This window comes from Solea senegalensis, linkage group LG14 (assembly GCF_019176455.1).
Source record: "Solea senegalensis isolate Sse05_10M linkage group LG14, IFAPA_SoseM_1, whole genome shotgun sequence".
Taxonomy (NCBI): Eukaryota; Metazoa; Chordata; class Actinopteri; order Pleuronectiformes; family Soleidae; genus Solea; species Solea senegalensis.
In genome coordinates this window covers 24,801,445-24,827,761 of record NC_058034.1, presented here as the reverse complement: position 1 = coordinate 24,827,761, position 26,317 = coordinate 24,801,445, and the positions used below count along the sequence as shown (strand labels likewise).

Sequence of the window (26,317 nt, the reverse complement as noted above, 5' to 3'; positions counted from 1 at the left end):
AAATTTCATGTTTTGTAAAATTATCCTTCATTAAATGTAAAACAAAGGAGAAAAAACAAAGGGGTTTTTGTTGGTCATAGGTTATTATGCTATTATTTTACTATTTTTACTGGTCCGGCCCACTTAAGATCAAATTGTGCTGTATGTGGCCACTGAACAAAAATGAGTTTGACACCCCTGAGCTAGATTGTGCACAAAATTTGCTTGTGTCACCATTTATCTTGTGATTTGTGTAACACTAAGTTGCAATAAAAAAGCATGTCCTTGTACAGTATAGAAAGTGTGGTGAACACTGCTGTGAAATATCTTAGAAACAGTAATTCTGCTGAATAATCTGTAAATATTTGCTGGTGTCTGCTCCTTCACTGTGCTTTCCCTCTTAAAGCTCAGTCGTTTAATGGATTATTGTTGTAAATGTTGGCGATACCTCAAAATCACATTATTTTCACCAGATTTGTTCTGCAGTTTAGTTTGATAAAATAATGAGATAGCAACAGAGATCTTCATTCAAGGACAGTCTATTGTGTATGTAAAGGCCATCAGGTTAGATTACAGGTGGGATGACAAGAAATACTGTTGCTTTTTGAGTCTCCTGTTGTCTGTTTGCACACCTCCCTTCACTAACCAGAAACTGAAGTCAGACAATAATTGTAATAAAACTTTACTCACAATTTACAGAGATGTTTAATACAATGGTATGTTGTGTCCATGTCAAATAACCCAACATATGAACAGAATACATAAGGTGTTTCCAGCATTGACTCAAACCTCTGTTTTTCACCACCTACCCCTGCTTTAATTAACTTAAACAGCATTTATATGCGTAAGAGGCTGTAAACTCAATGTTGCTGCCACTAGTCACTGCCTTTGTTTTGATAATCAGATAAATATCTGGGCCATTTTTTTCATCAAACTTATTTGCACAGCATCAATTAAAAAATAATACTATTTTAATGTAACACAAACTTGTTAAATGTTGATTCAAATGTTAGATCCAGGTCATGAAGGTCATTTTATTTTCATTCATTCATTTTTTTTAACCTTTATTTAACCAGAAAAAGTCCCATTGAGATCTCTTTTCCAGGTGAGCAACACACGTCATAATAAATACAAGTTTAAAAGACACATTACAGACAATACATTGAAATAGACAATAATTTAATTCCAAAACAGTTTGGCAATTACAAAGTGCAGTCCTTGAGATCACAGTAACAATTAAAAACACAGGCACTGTTCAATGGATTCTTCAATCTGATCCAATCCAACTTTATTTATAAAGCATTTTAAAAACAACAACAAAGTGCTGTACATCAGCGATAAATAACTGAATGCTCATTTCCCCAATTCAATCCAAACTCATAAATAAGACGGAACCAACCCAGTGTCACCCAGTGAGAATACCTCGGTGTACTCAAAGGAGGACACTCAGGTTTGGCATACAAGTCACAGTCATGAGTGAGGTGACTGCAACCTGTAGAAAACCTTAACCCTTTAACACCTAAGCCTCAAAATGTAACCATAAAAGGGCCAGAACATGTCCTAAGAGTAAGTGCTTTTGCACATTTTTCAAGAATAACTTTCAATATCTGTTATTTACAATTTGCTGTTAAAATAGTGTATTCATAATTTAAAATGAAGAAAAAGTTTTTATTTAAAACAAAACAAAACACTGCAGTTGTACATAAACACCAGGTTTTTCATGTTAAATTTGAGATTTTAACATTATAATAATAGTATATGTTTGTCTCAATGTCCAGAAACGGCCAAAGAATTCTTCTAAAACAGGTGTTTTTCCAACTCTTTCCTCTCTGGTGACAAAGACACTGATTTACCGGCTTCCTGCAACAGTGTGAGTATAATTACCGTAATAACCACAGGTTTGGTTTTGACGTGCAACTTCTCAGCTCTCAGAAACCAAATTTGGAATTTTTCCATCAGCACAAACTGTCGCTTAATTACGGTAATGCAAAGTGCACTTGCACATAAGTGTCGTCTGTGATACGCTGCCTGTTAAAGGGTTAAAGCACAGCGATAAACAGTATTTAGAGACTGAAGACATTCACATACAGAATGTCAGTGTAGAGTACCGTGTCATCGGCATAAAAATGGTACATACTCACAAAGATTATTAATATAAATAGAGAATAAAATGGGTGCTCAGACTGAGCCCTGTGGCACTCCTTTATGGCATGTTTCCACAGTTAAGTTATGTTTCCACTACACTAGTACCTGGTACGGCGAGGTTCCAAGCGAGCTGAGTAGGTTCTATGCATGACGTCACCAGACTGCCGGCCACTGATTGGTCCGAGTGCCGTCACAGGAAGAGACGTCCCACACAAAGAATCAAACCATTTTAAGTCTCTGATTCTAATGATTCAGTTACACGGAAAACAACTGCTTTACAAGTCACTCGTTTGTATCACGTGTAAAACGAAGTCGCGGCAGTTTTCACGCAGCCGTGCAGCGATGACTCCGCCCACTTTGAGTAGGTACTGTTTTCTAGTGGAAAACCAACCTTAACCGTGCTGTGCCGAGACGAGCTGGGATCATAAGTAGAAAAGGGGCTTCAGAGACCTTAAGAAAAGAGGAGGTGGACAGACTGAGATGATGAATCTGGAGTAGTGTTTTTATCATGTATGTGTGTAAGTGACAGTAACAGCACTGTGTTGATTTTCTAAAACCAGAAATCTGTTAAAATCCCGTTTGAATTTAAGAACAGCTTCAGTTGGTCACTGACTATCAAAATAGCCTATAGTTGTTAACTTCCAAAGGTTCACCTCCATTTAGCAGAGGAAGTACCAAAGACGACTTTTATTTTATTTTATTTTATTACAATTACGGCTTAAGTTAAAGGACAGCGGCTTGGCTATCTAGTCTGCAGCCAATGTCACGAAGAAGGGGTCCAGTGATCGCAGTGATTCTGAAATAATCAATATTAAAAGTCAAGTTTCATATCATAAAAATGATGATGATTTAACGGTCATTATTGCATTAGTCACATAACCGGGGAGATGTAATATAAGTTAAGGCATTTAGACAAAACTGACACAGTTCTCACTTCCATGCCAATGACCAGTAACACCCCTCGCTGATTGTACTCAATTCAATTGTAAGTCGCTTTGGATAAAAGCCTCTGCTAAATGACATGTAATGTAATGTAACATTCCTTCTTAATCTCTTTCACTTTCACAAGAGCATAAGAACACTGATCGGTAGCAGATGACCACAACAAAACTTCAAAAAGGAAGATATGGATTCACAGTTAAACATGTTTAGTGACAAAAACCTGTCACTCTTGTTCATTAGCGTACCCCTCTGCTGCCTTTTTAAAATCATTATTGTACTTTTCTGTGCCGTTGATACACTCAATTTCACAGGGACTCAGTCATTGAATAAATCCTTCAAAAAGATTTCAATCTTTTTCAGAAAATTCTTACATTTTGTCTTTGTTAAGGGGCAATAACGTTTGGGACCCAGTGTACAGAATACAGACAAGACAGACCAAGTTCAGAGAGTTTATTTGACAAAAACAACAAAGAGTAACTCCCCAGCCAGCATGTCAGTGTCAGACACCTTAAGTGTTATATTGGGGCTGACAATATGGGTCCCAAGCGGGTTTGTCCGTGGTTTCCATGGTGTCCCCTCCCGTGTTTGTCCACATGGGCTTCCTCTGGGGACGATATTACTGAAACCACATGGGACCTGCATAATTTGCTCACTTCGAGCTCATGCCCACTCAGTACACTCACTTAGTGTCCATGTAGCCTCAAAAGGGCACGAAGTGGGCGCGAGCTTAAAGTGGGCAAACACAGGTCGGGCCACCATGGAAACCAGGGACAAACAAACAGAGGAGAACCCTAACCATGACAGTCATCCATCCACAGGAGGGTCATGGGGAGCGTTGTGCCAATCTCAGCTGACATAGGGCGATAGGCGGGGTACCATGGCAGGGCCACACATAGAGACAAACAACCATTCACACCTATGGTCCAATTTACCTAATCCCCATATTGCATATTTTTGGATGGGAGGAAGCCAGAGAACATGCAAACTCCATGCAGAAAGGCCCTTGTTCCAACTCTGGCTTAAACCTGGGCCTTCTTGCTGCAAAAGCAACCACTACACCACCGTGTGGCCCCTATGACAGTCATATCATATTAAATATCATCATTGTAGAAATGCATATCAAGGCCTTTGTGCGTCAACGGTGACAAAATGAAATAGCACAAAATTGCTAATTATTTTTCATGTATCCTCTCTGTTCTCACCAACATGATGCAATTAAGCCAATTAGCAACTGCTCTTGACATCACCTATAATCTTGACTGCTGGCTGATGCTGTGTCAAGTAAGCTGTAGAAGCAACATTTCCCATAGAATTCAACAAAAGTTTCTCTTGCAACCAGTGGTGTTGCCCCCTAGAGGCTATTCATTATATTTTTACTTCTGTGGCGACACGAGGGTTATTACTATGCTATACACCAAATACCGACAACGCCACCTTGGGTTCTGGCCAAGGACCAGTAGTAAAGGTCGACTAGTACCTTCAGAACAAAAAGACACTCAGGTTCGTTTACTCAGGGAGGGAATGAGACGGAGTTCAATGATCATACTAACAATTTATTATTAAAACAATCATGAGATTGACACTGTAACAAAAAAGAAAAGAGAGCCCAAATAAAAAGGGGGATGTAGTCTGAGGCTTACCGGCTGGAGGAGGGGTTTGGTAGGGGAAGTGACATCCAAAAGAAAAAGGAGGACACCCCACACACACACAGCAAAAGGTGACGTGTAAACAAAGAAAATCTTAAAAAGGGATCACACAGCACACAGGACCACCACCACCCAGGAGAACCACCACCACCACCGTCGGCCTTCAGCGCTAAGGGGGAGAGGAAAACACAATTAAACGGGCTCAAAGTTAAGGAACCAAATGTAAATGATCGATTGATAAACTGAAAAAATGTTAAATTATAGTAATAAATCAACCAAACACAAGAAACAAAAGAGTCTCTGGCCAGAGATAAACTCAACAATTAACCAGTTTGACAGTTTTAACTCAAATGAATCATATTAACATAAGTTCAACCATTAAACAAAGAGTAAATAAATAAACAATTCAACCAAACCTTGCCGGATTACACTTAAAACACACACACACACACACACACACACTTCACAATCTTATAGCGAGTGACTGAGAGTTCGGGCAGACTCGTAGCATCCAGTACGAGTTACAGTCACACATACACGCACACACAATGCAATCACACGTAGCAACGGTAAACAGGTTGACCACAGGCGGCCGACCGGATCGGAACCAGGCCGTCGGAGCAACAGTCACAGAGCAACAGGACAGCGGCAGAACAGCGGCGAAGCAGCGGCGAAACAGCGGCGAGCGGCGCAGCGGCGAAGCAGCGGCGCAGCGGCGAAGCAGCGGCCAAATAGCCGTAGTTAATCAGCTGTGTTTACACCTGGCGTTGGCGTTAGCGCTAGCGTTAGCTTTAGCGCTAGCCTTAGCGTTACAGTTACAGTTATAAGTCCGGGTGCATTAGCATCCCGTCCAAAGAGGGAGAGGGGTGAAGAGATCAGTCGTGGCAGGGAAGACAGCCACCATGCAGCACACAACCAGCAGACTGTTAGAGGGAGAGGAGCGGAAGAGGAGCTTAGCCCCTGGCTACAGCAGCAAACAACATAAGCCTGTCATCACTCACCAATGCTCTGGTTGCAGCAATAAACACCGCCCACGAACGATCGGCTCGACCGCAGTGAAGACGCCGGATCTATCAGGGAATGACGGTTTTAATTGAATGAAACACGGGCGAATATACACAAAACAGCAGGGCCATCTGTGCTTAACTGTGCTCGGATGCTAGCGGCACATACAACGACCCGGGAGCGAGAGATCAGGAGGAGGGACACAGCCTACTTTTCTTCCCTCGGTAAGCGCAGTGATTGGCTAATGAGGCAGAGCGGCCGGAGTGCAGTCAAACCAAATAAATCAGTGGTGCCTCATACCACTACAATCCACCCCCCCCATTTTCATCGTCGACCCGACGATGCACTTAAAGATCTCAACTCTATGACCACGGTCTAAAGAAAGCAGACACAGCACTTGACTGAACGGCTGAAGGCCCCTCCTGAGCAACCTCGTTGGCAGGCCTGGGTAAGTGATGAAGGTTTGAGTGGTGTCCAGCGGTAGATCGAGTGGTCCGTCGCCGGACAACTTCATCATTCCCTGAATGAGGGACAGCCAAGGGAGCGGCGCTTAGGAAAGGGGGCTGTGCCGTCGAGTGGGCAGGAAGTGCTGAGAGTAAGGGTACTGCACGTAGCTCAGCGGTGTCACTGCTCCCAGGAGAGGGAGAGACTGAAGAAGTCAAAAGAACAGGGTGCAACGGAACTGTCGAAGCTACGAGTATTGCTGGTGCCGGTTGGGCTTCTCCAGCAGAGTGTTCAGGTGATGGGGGAAGGGGATCCCTTACCACAGCCATCAAGTCCTCATCGTCAGATGAGCTCTCAGACACTGCCGGACAGCCAAGGGGGATGGGAAGAAGAGCAGGGTTGTCGCCTGAAGCAGCCATCCCAACTATGGCTTTAAGCAGCGTTCGATGTACCCGTTTGATTTTGGCAGGGTCATCCTCTGGTGCAACTGTATACACTGCACCATTGCCAGGGGGAGCTCTAATCACTCGATGCACCACCGGATTCCACCTGTCTTGGATCTTATGACGCCCCTTCCAACCAAACTCCTTTAGAATCACTGACTGGCCCACCACCAGTGGTTCTGACCGGACAGATTGGTCATGGTTTTCCTTCCGGCGTTGGGCTGCCTCCCTCAGCCGGTCTCGGCCGCCGTCAAAAGCCACGTGTAACCGGGTCTGATGCTCTCGGACCCAGTCATTTACTGTCCCATCAACAGGATCCTGCACTCTTCCCAGCAAAAAGTCAACAGGGAGCCTTGCCTCACGACCAAACATGAGGAAAAACGGAGATTCCCCAGTAGATTGATGCGGTGTGGTGTTATAGGCATACAGTATCTGAGGTAGACAGGAGTGCCAGTCACGCTTTCTAGAGGGAGGCAAAGTACGCAGCAAGTCATGAAGAGTGCGATTAAAACGCTCACACTGACCATTACCTGCCGGATGGTACAGTGTGGTGCGAGATTTTTCGATGTTGTAAAGACCGCACAACTGTCGAATGAGTGCACTTTCGAAATTGCGACCCTGATCGGAATGAATGCGTGCTGGAACACCAAACTTCGAAAACCACTCCGTGACGAGAACTTGTGCCACTGTAGAGGCACGCTGGTCACGAGTGGGAATGGCAAGTGTATATTTGCTGAAAACATCTGTCAGCACAAGGACATTCTCCAGCCCGTTATGGGTTGGTTCAAGCTTGGTGAAATCCATTGCCAGGATTTCATTAGGCTCTGAAGCAAGCAGATGTCCCATGAAGCTACGAACAGGTGGCCCAGAGTCCTTAGCCACTTGACACCGCTCGCAGGTTTGACACCAGCGCTTCACATCAGACGACATCCCAGGCCAGTAGCACCGCTGCCTGAGCAATTCCAAAGTCCTGCCCACCCCCTGGTGCCCGTGATTTTGGTGGACCTCCATGAGGACTTTGTCCCTCAGAGCAGCTGGCAAAAGTACCTGGAAAACCAGTTCTCCCCCGTCAGAGCGAGAGACCTGCCCGTACACCAATCCGGCCCGTTCAACCAATCGCTCCCACTGCTTAAGAAGCACCAAGGCTGGTGGAGAGAACTGCTTCCGCTCGTCATAATTCGGGTATCGTTTCTGCTGCCAAAACACAAGAACTTCCTGGGTCACAGAATCAGCTCGCTGAAGTTCTCCAATATCTGCAGGCAGATGCGGAGGCAAGGCCTGAACAGCAGCCTGGTAGGCTGTAGGCCCACTGGCCTGGAGAGCCTGTTGCAATGGCTGAGGAAGTGATGTACCAGAGACAAGGGTCTCAAGGTCCGTGGTTCTGGGAGGATGCAAGCGAGACAGAGCATCTGCATTTGTGTTACTCTTGCCAGAACGGTAACGGATCTCAAAGTTAAATGACGCGAGTTGGGCTGCCCAACGCTGCTCCAGGGCTCCAAGCTTCGCCGATGATAGATGGCTAAGCGGGTTATTGTCTGTGAAAAAAAGACATTTGTGGCCAAGCAAGTATTCACGAAATTTATCAGCCATAGCCCATTTTAGTGCCAGAAACTCCAGCTTCATGGAGCTATAATTGACAGGATTGCGTTCAGTCGGCCTTAAGCTACGACTGGCAAAGGCTATGGGCCGCACTTTTCCTTCTTGCTCTTGGGAAAGCACTGCGCCCAGGCCTCCATGGCTTGCGTCAACCTCCAAGATAAAAGGAAGGGAGAAGTCAGCGTATGCCAGCACAGGTGCGGTGGTGAGCTTAGATTTTAGGGCTTCAAAACTCCGCTGATGTTCTCCTGTCCATTTGTCCACGACTGGTTCAGACCGTTTAGACTTGGACCCCACAAGTTCAGCTACAAGGCGATGGAGAGGGGCAGCCAACTTGGCAAAGCCTTCCACAAAACGACGATAGTAGCTTGCGAACCCGAGAAAGGACCGCAGCGCCAAGATGGTGGTGGGAGGCTGCCAGTTGGCCACCACCTCAAGCTTGCTCGGGTCGGTGGAAACACCTTCGGCCGAAATAATGTGGCCCAAGTAACGCACCTCCTGTTGGAAAAAGGAGCACTTTGACAACTTGGCCTTCAGGCCCTCGTGTTGTAAGCGCTGCAGTACCACTTCCAGTCTCTCAAGATGTTGTCGAAAGGAAGATGAGAAAACAACAATGTCATCCAGGTACAAGAGCAGCGACTGACACTGCTGATCTCCAAAAACACGCTGCATAAGTCGCTGGAAAGTGCTGGGCGCATTACACAACCCAAAGGGCATGCGGTTCCATTCAAACAGTCCGAAAGGAGTGCAAAACGCTGTCTTGGGTCGGTCAGCCTCTGCCACTGGGACCTGGTTGTAGCCACTGGCTAAATCCAGAGTGGAAAACCATTGGGCTCCTGTGAGTGCATCCAACGACTCCTCAATCCGAGGGAGAGGAAATGCATCTTTTCGAGTACGGTGGTTAAGCTGCCGATAGTCTACGCACAAGCGCAGACTACCATCCTTCTTTTTAACCAGCACAATCGGCGAAGCAAACGGACTACAACTTTCCCTGATAACCTGTGCACCAAGCAACTGATTAATGTGCTCCTTGACCACTTCGTATTCTGATGGCGGAATACGTCGATAGCGTTGACGGATGGGAGTGTCGTCAAGAAGAGGTATTTCATGTGCTATCAGGTTGGTGCACCCCAGGTCTCCATCGTGAGCGGAAAAGACAGAAGCATATTTCCAAAGAAGATGGCTGGCTTCCTTCTGTTCTTCGGCTGGCAAAGCAGATAGATCAACCACATCTATTTGGTCTTGCAGTGTGGGAACCACAGCTTGGGATGCAACGGTGGCCAGATAAGATGGAACCTCCTCAATACCAGAAGGTAAGCTCACCACACAAACTTCACGCAATGCACCAACCTCTGTACGAGGGTAAAGCAGCACATCAGATGTTCCCACATTCACAACAGGTATATACACAGTACCTCCCTCAACTCGAACCAGTGCTGGAGATGCAAGCAGTCCAGCGGGGAGACCCCGATCTAAGGGCTCAAAGAGCACAGTCGTCCCAGAATGCTGTGCAGAACAGGTGGCTGGAACGAGCTGCATGGTGCCACCAAAGATGCGGAAAGCTTTCTTGCCTCGCAGCTTAACCTTGCCAATAGCATCAGAAGAGGAAGTCAGAGAGGCTTGATGGCACCTCTGCAATGCCTGCACCACTGACTTTGGTGCTTCAGTGACGGTGGCTAACTTAAACAGGGCAGAGCCATGTTGCCCAAACAAGGTGCTGTAGCACCTTCGTAAAATGTTCATCCCCAAGACACCCGGGGCAGGAGGAGATGCATCAGCTGGAGGGTCCTTGACCACCAATAACCCACACCCTGGCAAAATCCTACCACAGAGCTCGACTTCGAGTTCCAAGTAACCGAGGTATGGGATGGGCAATCCATTGGCGGCTTGAAGCTGAAGCCAATGGCAAGATTTAAGTTTCTCTTGGTCCCAAGTCTCAAAGTATTGACGAAAAAAGCTTTCTCTGACCGTGGACACCATGGACCCAGTGTCTACTAAACAAGGAACTGTTACTCCCCCCATAACCACATCCAGGTGTGGACAAGTGCTGATTAGCTTAGCTTCTCTCCGATCCCCCCACAAGACAGGTGAGCCAGTGGCAACTCCCCCCGAACTTTGACTCCGCAGTTCGACGGGCGCTAGTTTCCCGAATGCTGAGCTGGATCCCGCCGAGAGACTGGTCGGCTGGAAGCAGACACTGAAGGTTGAGGAGGGACACGCTCTCCTCTGCACTCCCTGGCAAAGTGGCCAGGCTGTTGACACCGCCGGCAGATTACCGGATCACGGTAAGAATAGTTACGCTGCTGACTGATCTGCAGCTGAGCAAGAGTTTCAGTAAGATGTTTAAGCTGTTCCTGTTGGAGCTTCAACATTTGTTTCACCTCCTGCAGCTCTGAAGCCTGGGGTGGACTAGCCACTAAAGAAGCAGTCTGGACGCCACACTGCAAGCCCGTCAACAAAGGAACTGAGTGGCTCCGGCCACGCACACCCCCTGGTAATCCCTCTCGCTCCCACCTAATTGCCTCCGCCCTAGCATCCAGCAGAGAGACAGTAGGCTGCCTGCGTACTAATTGTTTTAATTCTCGACGAAGGGAACCATCAATGACGTTTTCGATAAACTGATCGCGCAGCAGAACATCTGCATTTAACATCTCGCTTGGAGCACTTTGCTTCACCACAGACATCAAACTCATTAACGCGAGGGAGAACTCTTGTAGAGTCTCCCCATCCTGTTGTCGCCTCGAGAAAAACGCCTCCTGTAAGGCAACGTACGAATCAGTGCAACCATACAGCTCTCGCAATACCACAATAATTTTGGCTGGGTCACTTCTATCAGCAGTCGAGCGATATTTTATTTCTTCACGCGCCTCTCCCTCTAAATGGTCAAAAAGAAAGAATGCCTGATCAAGTGTGGACAGGTGGCGAGCCCTCATGCAAGCCTGAGCTTCCTCAATCCACTCATCTAGCCCTATACCTGATCTACCCCTAAACGCTGGGCACTTTCTATCTCTGGGTACAAGGACCAGTCGCTCGGTTACATGAGCGGTAGAAGTGGACGGTGTGAGGAGAGGTTCAGCAGGAATAGCAGGTGCAGCACTAGGACCAGGCACGGGAACAGCCTGCTCCAGCTGCAATCTGTCATTCTCTGCCCTCAACTGTGCCACCAAATCCCTCAACTCTTGTAGCTCTCCTTCCATTTTGATACAGTTACAACTACAGCTAAATAGAATGCTAGAGCCACTACTTCAAAGAGAAAAACAATACGCTCACCGCTGGTTCGTCAAGCTGCCATCCATACACACACGGCAATCTGAAAATCAAAAAGCAAAAAAACAAAGAAAACATAGAACACACGTCTCTACCTCCACTGAGTGTATCCTTCCGACAACGCCAGGTTTGTGGCGACACGAGGGTTATTACTATGCTATACACCAAATACCGACAACGCCACCTTGGGTTCTGGCCAAGGACCAGTAGTAAAGGTCGACTAGTACCTTCAGAACAAAAAGACACTCAGGTTCGTTTACTCAGGGAGGGAATGAGACGGAGTTCAATGATCATACTAACAATTTATTATTAAAACAATCATGAGATTGGCACTGTAACAAAACAAGAAAAGAGAGCCCAAATAAAAAGGGGGATGTAGTCTGAGGCTTACCGGCTGGAGGAGGGGTTTGGTAGGGGAAGTGACATCCAAAAGAAAAAGGAGGACACCCCACACACACAGCAAACGGTGACGTGTAAACAAAGAAAATCTTAAAAAGGGATCACACAGCACACAGGACCACCACCACCCAGGAGAACCACCACCACCACCGTCGGCCTTCAGCGCTAAGGGGAGAGGAAAACACAATTAAACGGGCTCAAATTTAAGGAACCAAATGTAAATGATCAATTGATAAACTGAAAAATGTTAAATTATAGTAATAAATCAACCAAACACAAGAAACAAAAGAGTCTCTGGCCAGAGATAAACTCAACAATTAACCAGTTTGACAGTTTTAACTCAAATGAATCATATTAACATAAGTTCAACCATTAAACAAAGAGTAAACAAATAAACAATTCAACCAAACCTTGCCGGATTACACTTAAAACACACACACACACACACACACACACAGTTCACAAGCTAATAGCGAGTGACTGAGAGTTCGGGCAGACTCGTAGCATCCAGTACGAGTTACAGTCACACATACACGCACACACAATGCAATCACACGTAGCAACGGTAAACAGGTTGACCACAGGCGGCCGACCGGATCGGAACCAGGCCGTCGGAGCAACAGTCACAGAGCAACAGGACAGCGGCAGAACAGCGGCGAAGCAGCGGCGAAACAGCGGCGAAGCAGCGGCGAAGCAGCGGCGAAGCAGCGGCGAAACAGCGGCGAAGCAGCGGCGAAGCAGCCGTAGTTAATCAGCTGTGTTTACACCTGGCGTTGGCGTTAGCGCTAGCGTTAGCTTTAGCGCTAGCCTTAGCGTTACAGTTACAGTTATAAGTCCGGGTGCATTAGCATCCCGTCCAAAGAGGGAGAGGGGTGAAGAGATCAGTCGTGGCAGGGAAGACAGCCACCATGCAGCACACAACCAGCAGACTGTTAGAGGGAGAGGAGCGGAAGAGGAGCTTAGCCCCTGGCTACAGCAGCAAACAACATAAGCCTGTCATCACTCACCAATGCTCTGGTTGCAGCAATAAACACCGCCCACGAACGATCGGCTCGACCGCGGTGAAGACGCCGGATCTATCAGGGAATGACGGTTTTAATTGAATGAAACACGGGCGAATATACACAAAACAGCAGGGCCATCTGTGCTTACCTGTGCTCGGATGCTAGCGGCACATACAACGACCCGGGAGCGAGAGATCAGGAGGAGGGACACAGCCTACTTTTCTTCCCTCGGTAAGCGCAGTGATTGGCTAATGAGGCAGAGCGGCCGGAGTGCAGTCAAACCAAATAAATCAGTGGTGCCTCATACCACTACACTTCCTTTTTGGCATCAATAGGATCTGGATTAAGCAAATAAATGACGAGATTAATGTTTATGAATTCACTTCCTCAGGACTGACTTTAGGATGCTTGTTTGAAGATTTGATAAACGCCCCGTTTGTTTGAAATCAGCATGCATCTATGCTTTTTGATTGGTTAGATACTTTATATACTTTACCTGTCAGGTGCAGAACTTTGTAAAAATCTAAAAGCAAAAGTCGAGTATCGACGATTAACGTGCAAATAAAACACGTGAGAAAATGTGTGGTGAGCAAAGGCCCTTACAGCTTGGTAACATGGACCACTTGGATGTACTGTATATAATAATGTTATGTGTACAATAATAATAATAATAATAACAATGATGCAAACTGTAAGTAAAACAATGAAACACAAGATTAAAGGACATTAAGTCTATGAAGGTGGATCTTGAGTAGTGATTTCAGAGAATCTGTAAGTATATAGATGTGAATTTCGTGTGGTGAAGGGATTACATGTGAATTAAATGACAGCTTGGTTAATCCCTGTTGAGGAAAGTGTTTCAGTGCTGGACTGAAACAGGCTTTGGTCCATCAAAGGCTGGATAAAGACAGAAGCTGCAGATGTTCTTCACACTCCTGCTCCTGCTGCTCCCTCTCTGAACATGCGGCCTCTTGTTCTCCCTGTTTCTCTCAGGCTATGGATCACTTCCTCCACTAAGGGGCAGAATATCATCACTGATGTAGCAGCTCCTCACTCTGAGAGGCAGCTTGACTTTACGCCGCCGTGTAATCACATCACCTCACACTGAAGAGGTGATAAAACAAGAGATGAATCAGAGCTCTGCATTTATTGTTCATGCGAAACCTAGAGCTTATAAAGTGTGATACGTGATATCTGCTGCCCATTTTGGAGTTGAATTAATAATAATTCTAATAATAAAAAGAGATTAAATTGTAACCCAATATAGCACAACTTAACTTCTAAATACAATAATGTATGTAATTTATACCAAAAAAAAAGTAGATATGTATGTTAATAGATGCAGGTATCTGTAAAAGAATTATTTCAATCATTTTTGTGTTATTTATTATTATTTTATTGATTTTGGATTATACAGTAGTGTTGTATGTGTGTGTGTATGCAGGTTTATGACTGAATATAGGTGTGCCGGTGTATGTAATGTTGAATGTCAAATATGAATGTTGTGGCTGAGTATGTGTAATATGTCTGTCTGTGTGTGTGTGTGTGTGGATAATGGAGCAATGTGTGTGACTGGATGAACGTTCTAAAACAAAAAAAATGACATACTATCAAACAGTAAAGTGGCTCAAAATGTCTTTATTGATATCATTCAGGTTTGATCCTCCCGAACATTCCAGCAGTCACATTTGAGGTGTTTCACGAACCCGGGGAAATCAGCGAAACCTGCCTAATGTCGAGCTCAGCACTTTCCTCATCAAGTTCCTGTTTTATTCTCAGAGTTGCATGTGATATTTTCCAGATTTAAGCATGGCGGGGCACAGGTTAGGCACAATTATGCTGACAGAGGGTGTTTTTTTTACTGATGCTCAGTGAGATCTGGAGTACGGGATTATTCATGTAAAAAGCTCTGTGGTGATTAACCTTCATTTCGGTCTCCTTGGTGATCTCCAGGAGGCAAATTCTCCTGCAGTCAGCCTCTGTCTGTCAAGTATATTTCTAATTATTGACCTTTTTCTTCTTCTTCTTTTTTTACTTTTGAAACAAATGAAGGAGAAACGTTTGAACTACGTTGCCAGGAAGTTAAAATGCTTAACTAAATGATCAGTCAGTGGCCGGGCCGTACGGATTTCAAGGTAACTTAGTGGACGCTGTGGAGATTTGGACCAGTAGTGGCGCTGTGGAGCATCTTTTGTTTGTAGTAACACTCAACAAGACACACTTTAAAGTACAGTTGTGTAATGTTTTACCACATTTAAAAGCTCATCGTTGTCACCACATGGCGCTATCATAAAAAACACATGTTTTTGCATGTTCAAATTTATTAAAGTCAAGTTTTTTAGTTGGTTTCATGTATGCAAAGGCCACAGTTTAGTTTCTATTTGTATTTTCAAAACATGCACTATGGGTATTAGGTAAATTGGACACTCATTTTTAGGTAATTATGCAAATACGAGTTTGAAATGACATCATTTCATGACACAGCAGTAGAATCTTCACTAATCCTCTTTCCACAAATGCATCTGGATGTCATGACTGAGCCACTTCTATCCACTCCTGCCTTTTCTTCTCCGTGTCTCCGCGCGCTGCTGCTGTGCTGAGGCTCTTGCACCACTGGCAGTTTCCTCCGTCGTCCCCTTTAAAGAAAAGGACACGTTTGAGCCCCTTTGATTTGGCCCAATTTGTTTTGATGTGTGGAGTGAGTGGTTTTTAAAATCTCCTTAACTCCGGGGCCTGGCTCAGCCTCCCACAGGCCTAATGACCGCAGCCTGGCCCTCGTTGAATAATACAGATGCTTTGGGAGGATGAAACAGGGGGAGGAGAGCAAAAGGGCTTAGACGCGGGGCCCTCCTTCTCCAGATACACCTCCATTGATAAGATTGTATTAATTGGTATGAATAGAGAGGCTTTTCCTCCCTCTCCTTGTATACATTTACCATTATACTCATTAGCTTCCAGTTGCCTCCCAGCGAGTTTCTACTTCACGTTCCCTGGGCTCTCCTGGGAGGCAATTTGCATCTCTCCATGGTGTCTCTCTGGGGTTATTGAGGAAATATTAGCCCCTTTTCTTCTGTGGCCGACCCTTTGATTTATTTGGAGCTGGAGCTGATAGAGTGGCACTCACATGTTAATGACGGGCACTGATACAGGCTCCTGGTGCAAGATGACGCATTGATCCAGGTTGAAAAGGCACGATTGACAAGCAGTACTGAATAATCATCTTACATGTGTGTGTGTGTGTAGACCTCGGGAAGTGACAAGAGATTCCCACTGCTGTCAAGGCTTCTGTCCTTTTTTTCACCCATGTACCAGGGATTTGAACTCCACTATGACGTCACAGGCACATTGTAAACAATAAGAATCGGAGGACGAAGTACAAATTTCAACATTAACATACCCAGATAATGTGGTTGGGAGCATATGCAACATTTCGTCTGACCCAATCTGGCCTAGAAGCTCTGTTCATGCTCCCCCAGTTCCCGCCCCCAGGCTTTGCCTCAGAAATAGTTTTTTTTTTTTTTTTTTTAAATCCAGACCTGTGCATTTGTGGAATGACGAGAAGTCTGAATTTAGGAAGATATGGGATGGCCCTAAAATACTACAAACTAGCCATGCAACTAATGATGTTTTGGTCACTGACATAATCGGCTCTCTGGAAAATGCTAAGAAGCTGAAAGAGAACATATCGCCACCTGGTGTACTGTAGCAGAGTCCGACTCACTTAAATCAAGTCATGCTTGTGTATTGGCTATTCGCTACAACTCGACTCAGCTCAGCTGATCAACTCTTTTAATCAATCATTGATGAAATTAAGACATACTGAGCTGTCCCGCTGGAGACATTCATGGCTAACAGCTATGCTAACTTGGAAATGATGCAGGAATCTACATTGCTGCCACAAATTTTAACAGGCAAAGAAGAAATGAGGTCTTGCCTTCACACCAATGCTGATCCGAGCCCAAGCAGATATTTGACCCAGAAGTGAATTTATTTTCGACCACTTTTCTTTAGCAGTTAGCTGTAGGCGACTGGACCTGCTTGAATAGCAGACTCTGTCTCTCAGGTGACCCGAGCGGCCCTCTTTCACACCTCGACTCAGGTGAAACTAACAACCTGAAACTGGGTCACAGGGGTGAACCATCTGCATTGTTCAACTTAACAACTCTCTAGACAGGTTTCCAGCCTTCAAAGGCTAAATACCTGAATTTTTCCTCCAGTTAGTCAGAAGTGAAGGAGCCTCTTGGATGAGGGGTGAAGCAACTTCAAACAAGTCCAGTCGCCTACAGCTAACCACTGGATGACTATGACCTGGATGACTGAGAACCTTCACAGACGTTTGGACCAGTGGGAATGGTGTACAAGATAAATCCCCTTTTGTTGGCCTTAAAATTCCCCGTGACTTTTTCACCACCATGGTTTTTGCATTTTTCTTCTCCTTGTTTGCTACAGACTCTGCAATTTATGCCATCTCTTTAAAATGAGTTGCATTGCTTTCACCAAAGTCGGCCATTACCACCACGAGGAGTTGATTCAACATTCAAATGAGAGGGAAATAGGTTTAGAGCAACATATTTATAATAAATATCAATATTTGGAGTCTTGATTGTCTTTTGTTGACTTTTCACCACAGTTGAGGGTCATGAGGTGTCCCTGACCCCGTGGGCGATCACAATTTTAGCCACACCCCTGTCTCCAAAACCAATCAGAGAGAGGCAGAGGCCGACAAACTCGATCCAGTTTCTGCACAGGCTTTTCTGTCCCGCTCTAATAATAGAATTCAAGGTGACTACTGAGGACCCACTTTGGTTGCCATTAGTGACTGAGAGAGGGGCCCCTCTACACCCCCACGCTCCTGTCGTATCGCACTGGCGTTACGTTCTAAAGAAAGATAATGAGAGATTTCATCCTAATATCTGCGATGCTTGACATGCCTCTGTATCTGCGCTCACTGATGTCTTCTCAGCAGTGTTTGAGCCCGTCCTCAATTTGGAGAGCAGTTTGACACCGACTCCTTTCATCTGAATGGTCACATGTCTGCGGCAAAGACGCAGCAACAAAGTTTCTTACACATATTTTAATATATTTCATCTCCCCCCCCGTCTCAGCTGCAGTAGAAAGTCTAGGCACAGCAACAACTTCTGTCTTGCTTCATATTTTTATACACCTTTGCTTATATGGTAATTATAACATTTAATAAAAAGTCAACATCCTAACTGCCGGAACACAAAAATACCCACCGCCGCAATCACTGCATCTCCTCTGCATACTTATAACAGATTAGAGGTTATGTATATCAATTGCGCTGCTCATGCATATTGTTATGAAGGGGGGGTGAAATGCAGGAAATGGAAATGTGCCATTTCGACGTGTCAAAACGCAGCTTGCCAAAAGCGAGCAAGTGGGTACTGCTTGTGGTTTGTTTTCCTCTCAGTGTTTGGGGGGAGACGAGCGGAGAAGATGTGTGTCTAAACAGAGGAGATATGATGTTTATGAGAGCCATCTGCTTTGGCAGCCCTCTTGTGTCGACTGCCCTCTGCCTCATTAAAATGGTCACAAGCCTGAGAAATTTCTGCCCCCCCCCATCTCCTCTTCGCCTCTTTAAAAGGAGTAGAGTTTAAAACTAACAAAGCCTCGGGAAATCCCCATCAGACATCCCTCCCTTAATCCATTTAATTTTGAAAGGTATTGTTTAAAGCTTTAAAGTTTATATCGTTTAATCCCCCTCCAACAGTATGGGCAGCAAATGAGGCCGTGTCAGCAGCCCCAACAGATATAATCCACTCCACACAACAGAAAATCCTCCTTCAAGACAAGGTTGCGTGGGTTTCCTGTGAACTCGCCGTTTGATGTTTCTACCTGCTATTGAACATGACTTCTGTCTTAACCCGACTGTCACGCGCTCCCTGTCCCCTTTTATCACTCCGAATGTTCTCGCTTCACCCTTTTTCATCAGTAAATCTACCTTCACACACGTTTTTCCAGCACAGGAGGTGCGGCGAAGTTTGTTGTGGGCAGATTGTGTTGCACTTTGACTGGAGAACACGATTTCCTGGTGCATTATTTGACGAGTTAAAGCAGCGGCTTGACATTTTTGAAAATACTGTATGCTAATTGATACCACTGCATATAAACTACCTAAAACCGTCTTTGGAAACATTTGTTTGACATGTACGTCGACTTTTACTATTCTCATCTCACCTGCTAACTTTGACTTATACTGCAGCCAACCACCAGGGGGCGATGGTGAGGATTTATTTTCTATGTAGTTGTGTTTTTGCACTGATTTTGTCTGAATTTGCATCACGTTTGGTGCCAACACACCAGTGCTTACTTTACAATATGAAACAGTCAATATTCCCATTTGTGCAATTTTATTTATAATTCAGGTCTTTACAATTCCATTGTAAAAAACAAAAACAAACAAACAAACAAAAAACAAATTCAGGGACAGAGCATGTACAGGGTAAAATCCCATAACCTTTTGCTACAGAGTAAATGTGCAGATCCAGGTTTTTATTTATTAATTATTATTTTATTTTTTTTTAGTTTTCCTGCAAGGTCTGGCTCAGATCTTACAGAAAAGTGCATTATGGGTCTTGGCAAAGGTCTGTGGTCTCACAAGTGCCATTCTAGTTCTATAATCTCACATATTTAACCTTAATTAAAACAAACAAACAAACAAAACAACAACTTTTTGACAGATTGAATCTAAATCTCTGTTCTTTTCACTTCCACACTGTATATATAATGTCTATTAAAGCACAAATCATATTGTGAATCACAACACACAAGTTGAATGGAGTCACAAATCTCCTTAACCTTAAATCCTGTCCCATTGTTTTTATTTGTGTGACTTTTCCAACACTTCCTAATTAGTTGTGTAATAAGTCAACACTTTGATGGGGAGTTTTATTGATCTTCACGTCTGAGTTTAAATGTCAAACCAATGCTTTAAGTGAACACTTCAAAGAGTTCCCTGCCTGTGAATCTTGTCTTTATATCACTTGAAGGCATCACTGATATAAACATGCATTAGCGTTTCATTTGCTCTGTGCAGGACACCAATGATTGCACTCGTATATGTTTCCTTTTGTGAATAATTTGAGTCGCCTTAACTCCCAGTGTATATTTCCACTCGAGCATAAAATTACATTGTTTAGTTATCAAAGGCTTTGTGTAATTACATTTGTGTGATTCAGGATGACAAGGCTGATAGTGTCTGCACAATGCGCCTGCATATATAATCACAGACAAAATCCCATTTGGGAGAATGGAGACCATTATTATGGAAATGACCTTTGGGTGACAGGAATTCAGAGGGATAAAAGCGTGTGTAATACAGAGAGAGGCCATGTGTGAGTGGCTGAAGCCATTTTATATAAAGCTGTGTTTATTTATATTATTCAAAATTAAAATTAAGATTTTTCTCTATTTTATATTTAGATTGAAAGAAATTAGTAGTTAATTGGAATGCTGAGTCAGCATTTACTAACAATGGTGTTCTTTCTTTTTCATTTGAAAATGTTATATAATTTGGCTTGATAGCAATTACATATCAGTACACTGGTATTGTACTGGATACCTTTCAAAAACATAAAGCTGTAACAAATATTCTACTCGCAGCATGACTCAGTTAAAATGTCAGCTGCTGCTTATTGTTTCCATCTTTGCAGTTTGTGCTTAGTGAAGCATTTCTGTCATATTCAGGGTTTTTGGATTTTACTTTTTCCTTATCCTATATCCAAACCTGTGATCTTTAAAAAACCTTCTGGTGCAGCGCTAATGTATAGTGCAATTCAATGGGATACTATGAGGAAGGCAGTATAATGTGATGTTCTTCCCCCCTCCAAATACTATAAATTCTTAATTTTGTATGCATAAACAATATAGAGTTTTTCTAGAGAATATCAGGGCTGCACAATGGCAAACATTGGGTAAGATGTTACATATTGCTACAGTGGGTTGACAATAAGTTACATTATATTACAATATATTTGGATTCTTGGGATTTTTACCACTAAAATAATCTAGTTTAAGAAAAAAATGTGTCTTTAAAAACTGTAGTCTATTTACATTTTCTTCAGTTTTTTTTTTATTAAATAAATGAGTGATATTATATCTAGTTTTGTGACTGGGCTCAACCGAGTAGCTAAGTTAGCACAAGAAGAAATAGTAAAGAGGAAAATAAGAATTCCGGCAACCCTCTGGTTACAAACCCAATTAACAAAGCAATGTCATTTATTCTAGCAGAACCAGGAACTGAACCCACAACCTTCCATTTGAAAGAGATGACTCACTGGAAGACATGAGCTGTATGTTTACTTCAGCTGAAACTTAATTTCCTTTTTCCTTTTCTAAGTAAAAATTGTAATAAAAAGTGTTAGTGTTTTGATTCTGCGTGTAACTGCGGGGTTAAGACAGCTCCGGCGTAACCTGAGAGTATGTTGAGCTTTTATTTTGCTGTGGCACCTTTGCTAAGAAAACACACTCACCCTGGGATTACTGGAGTGTCAAACTGGATCTGTTTGTTTTGAGCCAAGCTTTGATTCCCTGACACTAAAGCGGCAGCTTCATAAATTCACATTGTGTCAAATGAATCAATAGATCCCATTAACTGGGGAAGTTGTGTAGTGCTGTACTTGAGGGACTGGCGCTCCACCCTCCCCCCCACCAACACCACCACCATTTTTAGACATTTCTCTAGTCAAGGCGATGGCAGAGGAATATGAGTCTGGCTGTTGATCTGTACCGACAGATCCAGCAGTTGAAATGGTTTGGCTGACTGGTCCCAGTTGGACTTCAACAGCGCTTCCGCTGTGCTGCCAGCTTGGGTCTCCAGTCCAACAGGAGGAAGGAACTCGCTGAGACGTTCACAAGCCTACAGCACCAAAGCTCCTCCTGCTAAATCAGTTTAATCTTCTGCCACACTTAAAAGTTTGTGTTTGCAGTTTGTGACATTAAATAACCAAAAAAAAAAACATCTGCAGTCAAAAAGAATTTCCCAAATGTTCTTTGAGTCGTTATATTTGGGGTCCAGGAGAAGATATGACTGTTTATGTGTCACAGGAGTGTTTTCACATTCATTATGTATGGCTCTAACTTTTGATGGTGAAGTTATGAGTTGGTAGAAGAAACAAAATCATTTCATTTGTACTTAATGCGGGAGATGTCATGAGGTCTAGAGTCAATAAGCCAATATTTTATGAAAGATGACAAACTATCGTGACACAAATCATGATGAATATTTGGTCATGACAACAGCAAATAATTCTCAGGCGGCGATGTTTGGTCAATTAATCACAGCTTCTCTTTATGCATGTTCATTAAAACATATACACATAATTTCTAAACAAAAAAACATGTCCCATCTGTGGGTACCGACCCAGGCTTTGGAAGTCACTGGTCTAATTAATGTTGTTTCATAAAAATGACATTACCATGCAAGTAAAGGTTTGTTTTTTTCCAGTGACACATTATGTAAGAAGTGTATTAAAAAAAAAATGATGCTACTTGTTTCCATGTCTACAGATATATAGCATGTCAACGCTGTAGAGTTTTCAGATCCTGTGCTGCTTTTGAAATGAGGAAGTTGAAAACCTAAGTTTACTGGAGGCACAGTGAAGTATCTGGTAAGAGCTTGGAAAAGTCTATGTTTGCTTAAAGTCGTCGTCATAATTCAAATCAATTTGGTAATTGATCGTCTGATGTTTGGTCAGGACTTTGCCTCAATACTAACAATCACTGATGGTGATGTGTCAAAAAAACAAAATGAAATGAAAGGGCAGCGCTGACACAAATACATGGTGAATATGACCTGTGGGTCATTCATTTTAATTGGGGTACATATATATATATATGTATACATACATATGTGTGTGTATATATATATATATATATATACACACACATATATGTATATATGTATATATATATATATATACATATATTTATATATATGTATATATATATATATATATATATATATATATATATACACATATATACATAACCATTTTTGTTTTATCAGTGATTGCATTTATAGAAACATCTTTTTATTCCTATATTATCACATTTAGTCAGTGGACCGCATGTGTGTTTGCAGAGGTGATGAAATTTGAGAGGTTTCTTGAATGCATCTTGAAGCTTCTCCTCTTAGCTCAACACACTGTCGATGCTGCAGCAGTGATTAACTTTACCAGTTAGCTCAATAAGCTGTGAAACCTGCTTTGCCTTCGCTAGCTCTCATGCACTGGAGAGTAGATCACTGACATTTTGAAGTAATTTCAAGTAATTATGTTATTACGCAGGTTGGCCTGTGGTTAAGCTTTAATTTCAAGATTAATGAAGGCCAATCAGTGTTGGAAATGTATTAATACCATAGGTATCTCCATCTTTCTTTGGGACTGCCCCCCTTCTTTTTCCTTTGTGTAAATGATTAAAACAATTGGAGAGTGGTTAGCAGCAACATTGCCAGATTGTCCCTTGTTGTGTCTGCTTGGAGATAAGTCCCTGCTACCACCAGAGGTGTCTAAATCAGAGGCTGCCCTGGCATTAGCTGGGATCATCACTGCTGTGAGAACAATCCTCAAACACTGGAAAAGTCAAGTTTAGCCTGATTTCACAGACTGGTTGAAATTATTCACAGGCTGTATCCTTTGAGGATCTTATTGTAAGATTCAATACCACCCAGCGCCCCATTATTTTAATTTATTTACTATTATTATTATGATTATGTTGATTGTGCTGCTTGTGCAAGGTTTAGATGGTTGAATGGCGGCGTGTGTTTTTCAAAGAAAGATTCAATAAAAACTTTGATTGTTAAGTGTTCTCAAGCCGCTGCCTCAACCGACGACAGCTGACATCTAAATGTCCGTATGAATGAGAAGAGACACAGTAGTAGGTTGGACCGTTATTTCTTACACCTCGGTTAGAAATAAGCGTTATCCATCTCAGTAACTTAGAATAATTGTCAGTGCAGATAAACATCAGTCGACCACTAGATTTTACCAAATAAAAACAAAAAGTAAAAGAGAGGAGAAGTTAAACACGTCAGTGCTTTGGCCAAGTCTCTATGTTATTTGTTTTAGTGCACATTTGCTTTTTTGAATATTTCTTAATGACACAAAACATTCTGGTTGACTTCGGTCTGAAAAAGTTAAAAGCTGCAATATTGCTTAGTGAAATTTCGTATCTGATGTAAAAGCTCACTAGGGCTGAAACGATTACTCGATTAATCGATTATTAATTGATTACTAAATTAATCGACTATCAACTACTTTGATAATCGATTATTCGGTCTGAGTGTTTTCTGTGACTTCAGCGTCTTCAATGTGAATATTGTCTGGTTTCTGCGCTCCATATAACAAAAAAATGTTGGTTTGTGGACAAAACCAAGACACTTGAGAACATGACATTTTATGGACCAAACGATTATTCGATGAATCGAGAAAATGATCGACAGATTAATCGATTGTGAAAATAATGGTTCGCTGCAGCCTTAAAGCTCACACTGACCAGATACAGGTTTGAAAAACATTATTGATATCACACGAGAAAAAGTGTGTGGTGTGCAAAACTGTCATTGTGTTTAGTCTCAAGTTACAATAACATCTCAAGTTATTATGGATCATTAATTAGATTATTAGTTAATAGGTTGTGGTCAACAGCAGTGTTTCTCAAAGATTGGTCTAGGACCCATAGATTGGTTGTGGGAGTTCTTTTTGGGGTCCCCAAAAATTGGTTTTCAACCTTTGATTTAAGATGTGTGTGTATTTGTTTTAAGAAATAGACACAATTAAGTAATTTACAAATTCAAAATGATTACAATAGAAAAGAGTTTTTACAGATATGGCTGATTTATCTTGTGATTTGTGTCATGGTAATAATGATAACAAACTACACAAAATGTAAAATCATAAGAATTTAAAATTGACATAGTAAATAAATCCCATAAATCCCCCCCCCACGCTTGACTGGCGCTAAAAACATGAGCGCTGGTTGTTTTAGTTTGTTTTCTATTGTGTAACAGAACAAATCAATGCCTCCACATCTTGCATCTTGGGGTAAAATGCGAAACATGGTTGAGAAAATGATCAAACACATTGATCTGTGTATGAAGCTGAAGTGTGTTTAAGCCTGTAATCCCTGTAAATATCTTCAGGTGAGGTAAAGTCAGCCTTTTAGCTTTGACTCGTAAACAGCAGCAAATACACCTTTAAAAAAAAATTGCATTTCTGTCAAGCCTGTGTTAGTTTAATATATATTTATAGAAGCCAGTTGTGTGAGTCGGCTGTTAATGAGGCTTGCACATTTTACACCAAGATATTTTGATGGTATCGCCACCCCGCCGTTTTGGGCTAACGGTGAGGTTTGCTTTAAATATAGAACGTCTGTTCCACTGTCGAAACCTCTAACACCACAACAGATGGGGAGAATATGGAGCTGGGAAGGTTTTTACCTCAGAGGTGGTAACAGTGAAGCCACTCATTAACGCTGAATTTAACACTTCGTTAGCAACGCAACTTCCTGTAGAGAGCGACCAGCTCTGGAAGTCAAATCCACTGAGCTTAGAATTTGAGTTTAAAGCAGCTTTGGACAGAGAAGTGCACGTGTTGACCTGTTTGTGCGTCGTAAACACTCACTGTTTGTTCACCTGAATATGCCACAAAACAAAGACAGAGAGTTATTGCACCTGTTTATGTGTATTTTGTCTGTGTGTGCAGGTCTGTGTTTGCGTCTTTAGACAGACTGTGTGGCTGCCAATTTGTCAGGATCCGAGTAACAACAGTCTCATGCTGAGATCTGTGTTGGCACCATCACGGAGTGATAAGACGCGTTGTGATCTCATTGGAGGTGTACTTTGTTCCCATGGAAATTGGTCAATTTTAGCAGACGGCTGAGAACTTTAGGCGGAGAAGGCAGGGGAGGTTGTGTCCCAGAGGAACGCTCACATAATTAAGCATCGTCGCCAGGGCGTTCAGGGCTAACAGCAGGATTTGTTGTGAACAATGGTGGCGAAAGAGGGTGTTGGGAAATCATAATGCACCACAGAAGCTCTCCTTTGGCACAGGAGTAAGAATAGCCCCAAAACATTTTTTTTTTTATTACTAATACAGTATCGTGAGTGTAAATGAGAGGGGCAAAAAAACATGTACATGTTATCAGACCTGCTGTGCTGTACTTACTTTGGATGGGCATTTAATCATATACTTGTTTAAAAAAAAATGTTGTGTTACTGTTAGTTTGACTGTTCATAGTATATGTATATATATAATATATATGTTTTTATATATATCTATATATATAAATATATATGGATGACAAGTGGGACCGGAAGTCAGACACAACTTTAAAAGTGTTCTTTTCAGAATAAAAGCTCTCATTTTAAGTCCAGTAATAGGTCAAGTTTAGTTGCAAATCAGGATTTAGACTTTTTTATTTCTTTATT

At 42.8% G+C, this 26,317-nt stretch overlaps 2 protein-coding genes across 5 annotated transcripts in view; one reads left to right on the top strand and one right to left on the bottom strand.

The window, feature by feature from the left end:
- znf644b (zinc finger protein 644b) overlaps nucleotides 1-26,317 on the top strand; it is a 46,576-nt gene that overhangs the window by 8,190 nt on the left and 12,069 nt on the right. The gene's annotated exons all lie outside the window — the stretch shown is intronic.
- Nucleotides 10,201-13,178, bottom strand: LOC122780574. Of its 4 annotated transcripts, none has more exons than XM_044043633.1 (3): nucleotides 13,019-13,178; nucleotides 12,874-12,942; nucleotides 10,201-11,510 (listed from the first exon to the last, which is right to left on the bottom strand). In XM_044043633.1, exon 3 carries the CDS (start codon nucleotides 11,395-11,397, stop codon nucleotides 10,339-10,341), a length of 1,059 nt encoding a protein of 352 aa, XP_043899568.1. In that variant the 5' UTR covers nucleotides 11,398-11,510; nucleotides 12,874-12,942; nucleotides 13,019-13,178; the 3' UTR covers nucleotides 10,201-10,338. The 4 variants fall into 4 exon arrangements, 2 of the variants coding, with proteins under 2 accessions (XP_043899568.1, XP_043899569.1); XR_006361707.1 differs by lacking the exon at nucleotides 10,201-11,510 and adding an exon at nucleotides 12,002-12,031; XR_006361708.1 differs by lacking the exon at nucleotides 10,201-11,510 and adding an exon at nucleotides 12,567-12,795.

Coding starts and splice junctions, on each gene's coding strand:
- LOC122780574 (XM_044043633.1), bottom strand. CDS start 11,397: ATGGAAGGAGAGCTACAAGAGTTGAGGGATTTGGTGGCACAGTTGAGG.